The sequence below is a fragment of the Rhineura floridana genome, chromosome 7, assembly GCF_030035675.1.
Source record: "Rhineura floridana isolate rRhiFlo1 chromosome 7, rRhiFlo1.hap2, whole genome shotgun sequence".
NCBI classification, from domain to species: Eukaryota; Metazoa; Chordata; class Lepidosauria; order Squamata; family Rhineuridae; genus Rhineura; species Rhineura floridana.
In genome coordinates this window covers 97,714,819-97,723,131 of record NC_084486.1, presented here as the reverse complement: position 1 = coordinate 97,723,131, position 8,313 = coordinate 97,714,819, and the positions used below count along the sequence as shown (strand labels likewise).

General features: G+C 41.1%; 1 protein-coding gene across 1 annotated transcript; it reads left to right on the top strand.

Annotated features, from left to right (window-relative positions):
- The first annotated feature begins 794 nt into the window (after positions 1-794).
- Positions 795-6,087, top strand: LOC133388467 (aquaporin-12-like). The gene is made up of 3 exons (XM_061634422.1): positions 795-1,401; positions 3,511-3,627; positions 5,845-6,087. The coding sequence occupies exons 1-3, from the start codon at positions 795-797 to the stop codon at positions 6,042-6,044; spliced, it is 924 nt and encodes a 307-aa protein (XP_061490406.1). The 3' UTR covers positions 6,045-6,087.
- Positions 6,088-8,313: the final 2,226 nt, after the last annotated feature.

Below are 8,313 nucleotides of genomic sequence, written 5' to 3'. Positions count from 1 at the left end.
CTTCCCATTTTCCCAAGGATTTGAATTTTGTGTGTCCATGATTTGTCTCCTTCTTCCCTCTCCATGATAAGCTGTGTATCTTATTGTTTTGGTATGAAGAAGAAGAAAAAAGTCATGAAGGTGACCAGACAGAGAGGGAGGGAGGGAAGGAGGGAAGTGCTACTGCTCCCTGACAAACTAAAATTAAAATTAAAGGCCATGGTCCAAAGAATACAGCTTGGTGAACCTAAATGTCTGGGGCTGTGTGTGTGTGTGCCTGATGACATTGGCTCATGACCCAGGCAGGTAAGGATGAAGGTAAATGAGCCACAGGAGCACATAATCCTTGGCTGTAAAAATTAACTTTATATATAAGTGCAAGGATTGTACGTACAGTACTCTTGGTGTCACTTTGCTGGATCAAAATATTAAATTGCTTACTGGCTTGCCTGCATTCTGAACCAGTTCCAGGCTTCAGTTTATTGGTGTTCCAGCTAAAGATGTTTTGACTGGGGTTGGTGGTAATAACAAAAGAGCAAAGATGAAATTCTGGCTGGAGCTGATGTGGCGGTGATAAGGGAGCAGCTCTGTATCTGAGGCAGTCGCTGCACTATGATGTCAAAACATGTTGATTTTCCCAGAGATTTCTGTGACCCTATTGACTAGGAGCCTGTCAGCCTTTGCCATGTCAGCTTAAAAATGCCTTTCTCTGGAAGAACAGCAGGTGAGGGCTAACTCTTACCCCTCCCCCCTCTTTTAAGCAATGAAGTTCCTTGCATTACAGTGCACTTCCCATCTCCTGTGTGACTTCTATCATGGCTGGTTTGAATGTCTCTATAGCCTTTTTCTTCTCCATTGTGGCCTTATGTGAGGTCACCAGGAGGCTCTCCAAGAGAATTTTTCCTCCTAAGGTGTACTTGTGTCTTGCTTGTGAACTGGCTGGCTCATTCCAGCTGTGTGCTTGCTGCCTTGAACTGAAGATGTTGGTGGAGATTGGCCCATGGGGAGGTGGCTTTGGCCCAGATGTGAGCTTGACTCTTCTCTTTCTTCTCTTCATGGTTCATGGTGCTTCTTTTGATGGAGCTTCTGCCAACCCTACTGTGTCACTCCAGGAGTTTCTAGCTTTGGATTCTTCTTTTATGGCCACTGTTGCCAAACTCTTGGCCCAGTTTGTAGGGGTGAAAGCAGCCAGTGTTTTTACCAAGAAATATTGGTCCAGGGAACTGACAGACTTCCACATGATTCAGAACTTAATGGCCCAAAACTGCAGTTCATCACTCAACACCTCTATCTCTCATGGCATCTTTGTGGAAGCCGCTTGTGCATTCTTTTTCCAGCTAGTGGTTCTTAGGTTCCAGACGCGTTCTCCCATGTACAGAGTCCCTGGTGTGGCACTCACTGTTACTGCCTTGACCTATACAGGTAAGGGTTGCCAGCTAGTCTCCTTTTTGCTATTGCTATGACAGATATTTATAAACTACTAACAAATTAATCCATGTTGTGCTTTTGTGTATCAATGGAATCTGTCATGCAACTAAATGAGGGTCATTTGTTTGTGTGACTTTTATATTTTGTTCACATGATAATATCAGCATGAGGTTCATTACGACCAGTAACCTTGACTGCTTGAGGTATGGAAATAAGATCTGAAATGTTCACGGAGATTAATGTTGGGGAGTTACTTGTTCTATATATCACACACACACACCCTTGTGAAAATTCAGGGAAAGATTCCCCATTATCTACTGAGATGTCTGTCTTTCAAAACAGGATGGAAAGATATCAAACTTTAGTTCTTAGGTACTATAATCACCTGGTGGGATCCTGCTGTTCTGGGGGCCTCCATTGTAAGGGCAGTACAAAAGGTGAGATGCTGGGAATGAGAATCTAAGGTGGTGCTTGAAATTTGATACAGACCAGCCAGGCAGCTAGAAATCAAGGTCATCCAAGAAGTGAGAAAGGGGACCTGGGGGATTCACTCTTTGATCACGTCACTGATTCCTATTGGTACCCAAACTGCTCATAACTAAAGAGTGGGAGGTTGCAGCATCTTTTTCCTGTGGCTGAAGCTAGATGTGCTACAGTGTCCACTTCACTCAAGGCTTTCTATAAACATTTGCAATTGAAGATATAACATTGCTGCTCTCTAATTGTTCTTCCACAAAGTTAGGTCCTCTAGACTGAAAGTCTCTTTTCCTTCCATAACTCACTGGATCTCTGTGGCTGAATTCTGGGCTCAGATGTGGAGGGCATTGTCTCTCTATTCTTCAGCCCCTGCTGCGATACTCTGCCATTGATTCCCAGTGACTCCTCTGCTGTGATATGACAATTTAGGTCCTTTTGTTCATGCACCACTGCATGAATATCTACATCTGGCATGGGGAACCTGAGCCTCGGGGGCTGAATGCAACCCTCAAGTGCTCTGTATCTTGCTCATGTGACTCTGTCCATACACCCCACACCAGGCCATGCCCCTCACTGACTGCACCCTTAAGTGCTTGTGCTTGGCTAGAACATGTTATTGAATGGTAGTGATGCTTCTTGCTTGCTTGCATGGAGAAACTGGGATGGGTTAGTGGGCGTAGAAACCTCTAGCATTTGTGTTGCTGGAATGTAGCCAATGTAAGAATCTTATCAGTTGCTCTGCCCAATTTGTCCTATGATCCTGTCCACCACTGGATAATGTGGCCCCTGCCCTGCCCCTCATGCTTCTGGTGATAGAGCTCTCTCCAGGGACCAATCTTCCCATTAGGCAGAGTGAGGCAACAACCTCAGGCAGCAGATCCTGAGGGGCAGTAGCTTCCCAGCTATCCATCTTGTAACCCCCAGCCATTCCCTTCTTTTGCATGGAGATCAGAGCGGTGTGCGCCACAGGCCTGTCATACACCCCTAAACGACAGCTCAGGTGCAGTGGAGGAGGATGCTGTCCTGTTGCCAGTGTGGAAGTAAGATTCAACTGCCAGTTCAGTCAGCTTCTGTACATGGAATGGGGAGGGGTGCCATCTTGTCCTTGCCACAGGAAGCAAAATGCCTTGGGCCACCCTGCCCCCAATCTCTCATGTCTTGGTCATGGAAGGAACAGTGGTAGCCTGACCCTCAAACAAAGCAGGTCACCCACAATAACTTTGCCAAGTAGAAGCCATTTGAGGGCAGCCATTAGGCCTCTTACCTGCAGACTGAGGCTGTGTGCACACCATGACTTCCCTCAAAGAATCCAGGGAACTGTAGTTCTGTGAGGGGTAAACTACATTTCCCATGATTCTTTAGGGGAGGTCATGTACTTTAAATGTATGGCGTATAAGTAGCCTGAGACTATACTGCTCCTGGACCCAGAGGCTATTCTCTGCCACGTGCTACCTAGTAGAGTTGCAACTCAGTACTTCAGGTTAAACTCCTAGGAACTTCTGTTCTTGTTTTAATTCAAACACCTTTAATCCTGTCTGTTTAATAGACCTTATCATGACACATGTTAGTGTGTATGCCAATTTGAGAAAAAAGATGTGGATTAAACTGTTTGCTTTTCTCTTGCAGCTGCACCGTTCACAGGAGCCTTTTTTAGCCCTGCTCTAGCCTCTGCTGTGACCTTTTCCTGTTCTGGGAACAGCTTATTGGAATACACGCAAGTGTATTGGCTGGGGCCCATTGCAGGTAAGCTAGCTTCCAAGACAGTGAAAGGTGGAACTACAGTTGCAACTGTGACTTGACTCGGGAGCATCGGCTGACACAGCGTTTCCCAACTAGTGGGCCACCAGATGTTGTTGGACCACAATTCCCATCTTTCCTGACCATTGGCAATGCTGGCTGAGGCTGATGGGAGTTGTGGTCCAACAACATCTGGTGGCCCACTAGTTGGGAAAGGCTGGGCTAACACCTATACTAATTTTATTTTGGTTGATTTGAAGTTATTCCAAGGCTCATTCCATGGGATGAGAATTTATTTGACTGTAATTTATCTCATTAAAACAAGTGGGTTGTGACAAGACTAGAGGTCACCACTCTGGTGGTGGCACCATTGTTTTCTGTAAGTTTTTTAAAAAAATGACTCCAGGCATTTGGGGAAGTGGGAGCAAGTAGCAGGAAAAGAGAGAAAAAGGAAGTTGAGAGGTTCTTCCTAAGCAGTCAGATATGGGAAGATTGAAATTGTTCAGGAAGCTAGAGAATGTAACTGTTCAAAGACATTCCCCAAATCCCTGGAAAAGAGAAGACAAACTCCATTAGTAATATTGCCAAAGATAAAAAACAGGAGTGCCTTCCTAGCAGATATAAAGGATAAACTTGTGCATCTGTTTCCATCAGCAGCACAAGTCATGCATCAACAGCCACCTTGGCTCACTCTGGACAATTTTATACTGCCCCTGCGGATGGGAATTTTTCAGCTACCTTGGAAATATTAAAAGATGTTGAGTATAAACAAATAAATTGTATATTTGCCAGACTTGCTGTTAAATGCTGTTTTTGTTAACTTTGTTGTTATATGCCTACAAGTTGATTACGACTTACAGCAACCCATGAACCTTTTATAGGGTTTTCATGGTGAGAGGTATTCAGAGGTGGTTTACCATTGCCTTCCTACGGCACCCGGTATTCCCAAGCGGTCTCCCATCCAAGTACTAACCAGGCCTCACCCTGCTTAGCTTCTGATAAGAATGCTCTCTGTATTTTTTTAGAGGAGGTTGAATGGTAAAGACGATGCAAAATGAAGTTTCGATATTAAGCCTGGGGGGGAAACAGAAAAATGTGGACCCCCCCTTTTTCAGTTTCACCCCATTTTCCCAGATTTTTGGGAGGAAAAATAGAAAAAATAGAAAAAATGGGGAAAAACCATTTCCCCCAATATTCTGTTTTTTTCTGGACCTTCACATCTCTAGGTTTGGTTAAAAAAATTAGAAGTTAGGGAGGGGGCTTAGAGATGGAACTCAACTTTGAAAAATTTGGAGATTTTTGCTTTAAATTAAGTTAAACTATAACTGTCTGGCAGCCTAATTCTGCCTGCCAGCTTAATTCTGACCTCCAAAAGCCATTTTGAAGAATATTGAAGAATACCTTTTGAAGAATATTGGATTACATGCCAACAGTGAAATTCTGTTTGTTGAGGCAGCCACAGCCATGAACATTCAATAGAACTTGACCCAAGAATCCTCTTATTTTAATATTCAACAGAGGCCATTTTAGAGTCAGTCTCTCTCTCTCTCTCTCTCTCTCTCTCTCTCTCTCTCTCTCTCTCTCTCTCTCTCTCTCTCACACACACACACACACACACACACACACACACACACACACACACACACACACACACACACACACACAAATCTATATATCCCTTCCACAACTTCCACCCTCTGTTCTTATCCCCTTTCAGAGAAGGGCTGATTAAATATCAATAGTGTAGTTCTGAACTACCTTCATAACCCTTGCAAGTTTATGGTACTTATCTTAATTGCCAGCAGTGTTGTTTTGGGACGTCTTTAACAAAATCAACACATTGATTTCTAGAACAAAAGCAAACTAATGGATATTTTTTAAAAAAAAATGAACGGAAACAAAATGGTAATTCAGAAAGATTTGTTTCCCTTTTCTAACTCAAGGTAAGATGTGTTTGATGCTCCCAACAAATTATTCTAATCTGGGGCAGGATTACCTATAGTGAAGGTGCTCTTATATGAAGGCCTCCAAGTCTTTCCACAAACATTTGCAATCCTACTACTCATGCAGATTTTATTAGGAAATTCTCCCAATAAACTGATCAGACTTCTGGTGCAGACCAGAGTATGTGCTAGCCTGACGAGAGAGGATATGTTCTGTGGTCTGGAATAAAGCACAGTGAACTAAAGTGATAAGATCTTCCTGTTCCTAACTCTCTTCTAGGGATGCTGGTAGCTCTCTTCGTGTATCAGGGGAACATCCCACGACTCTTCCAGACAAATATGTTGTACAGTCAAAAGAACAGATATAGGATACCCAAAGGGAAAATAATTCCGGTGTCCGGCACTGAACAGAGACAGGCAAAAACAGAGAAGAGGACCAGCTGCTCAGGATATCTGCCAGAACAGAATAAAAGAGATTGACATTTATGGGTAGGGACTTGGAGTCCTTTCAGTCTTTGATTTTTTTGTCACAAGAAGGGAGACCCTGGGAATCTATGTGTCTTTCTGAGGTCCCTTACAGGACATTCTGGCCAGAGAGAACACAATATCATCCTGCATCATATACTATTACATTACTAGTGCATTGTATTGAGCTTAGTTGTTGAGAATGTCTGCAGAAACCACACAGTTAAGACTCTTCATATTCCATACATTCAGGTCGTCTTCCTAGTGCTCTGTTTGGGACATTCTTTATACTGTAGCATCGTTATGAACAGGTGGGACTGTATTTTGTATAACATCCTGTGGCCCTCATCCAGAGAAAATTAGCTGCCTTCATATTCTGTGATATAAAGAAGATATGAGGCCCTCCAGATGTTGTTAGACTCCAACTCCCATCGGGGCTGATGGGAATTGTAGTCCAGGGACATCTGGAGGACCACAGGTTCCCCACCCCTGTTACAAATTAGGTGGGGTTTATGCCGTTTTTGAATGTATGTGTTAAAAAAATTTTGAGGCTTCAATCACATATTTGATTTCCTATGGAAAATGGAAATATTACTGTAAAATGTAGTAAATAGTCCTTCCTATCAGACTGTTCCTGACTCATCTCCTAGTACACAGTCACCTCAGTTTTCTTTTTTTTTTACAATAATTTTTATTCAAATTTTCATAAAACATACAAAACAAAATCATAAAACATTCAAAGACAAAAAACAAAACAAAACAAAAATGATTAAACAAAAAAATAAAATGTTGACTTCCCATTTGTCGCAGATCAGTTATAGGTCTACAATATATAACAATCCTGTCTCTTAAATTATATTATAAAATCACTTTCCTCCAGTAGTTATCTTAATTAATCATCAAATCTCATAGACATTACTTTATTCTTTCCACAAAAAGTCAAAGAGAGGTTTCAATTCTTTAAGAAATATATCTATCAATTTTTCTCCAAATAAACATGTCGATTAATCCATCTCGTTAATAATAATAATAATCTTATTGTCATAACCATAGTCCAAATAAACATATCGATTAAGCCATCTCATCAAATCTGTTAAGTCCAATAATTTCAATAGCCATTATTCCATTATCCATATTAATTCCATCTTCCATCTTCAATAGTCCTGTTAAGTCCAGTAATTTCAGTGTCCAATCTTCCATTATCAGTATTCCATAATAATCTTGCTGTCATAGCCATAGTCATATAATAAGAGTCTGATGGGGATTTCCTCTATCCCAAATATTTTCTTGCCATCAATTCTAAATAAGTTGCTGAAATATTGTTGTAAAGTCATATCTCTGTTCTTCTTTTTTACAAAATGCACTGGCTCATCTCTTGAGAGTTTTTCCATTGTCACATGGCTGCAGTTAATTCCATAGATTTTCTCTATATCAAGCTCCATCACGTCATTCCAGTCCAGAAAATTATCCAAGCCATTGATAACTTTATCTCTAATATCTTTATTAATTTCTTCAGAGATAATGTTAAATTCCAAACAGTAGATTTTATTTCTAATATCCATAAACTCCAGATCTTTTTCCAATTCCACATTTGTTCCAATCTCCAGGGCTTGTATCTTCCCTTTATTTTTTCTTTTCTCATCTCTGATCTCATTCTCCTCTCTCACAGGGTCCCCTATTTCTTTAAGCTCCTGCGTCATTTTGCTCAGTTCAATTTTCAGCTCCTTACTGCCCTGTCGCAGGGTTTGTTTCGTTATCTCAATCTCATCCATTATTTTCTGAAACATAATTACTTCCAGATTCTCAGCCACTTTCTTGATTGCCATTTTTAAAACCACGAAAACAAAACAAAAATAAAGAAGAACCACTTCTTATTTCAGCAACAATTGGGTTAATATTCCAGGCTTGATGACATCACAGTATAAACAGAGCAGCCTGCCTTATCTCTCTATGTTCAAAAATACAAAACAAATTTAGTTCCCAGCATCAAAACAGTTAGTGGCGTCGTGAAGAAGCAGATTCGTCAAAATAAAATAGACCAAAAAGAGAATAGTCCCAGACAATATAATGTTCCTCGGAATAGAAATCCCTCTTCTGTTTATATCTTTAGAATGCACTTCCAGGACAGCTTTTTGCAATAGAAACAGAGATAAGCTGTTAATTTCGTGAATAACAGAGAAGAGTTATAGCTCATCCAGAAGTTCTTTAAAGCTGATTAATTTGACAAATCTCTTTTTGCTGCAACAATTTAAACCAAGTAAAAAAAAGAATAGAAAGAAGGGTG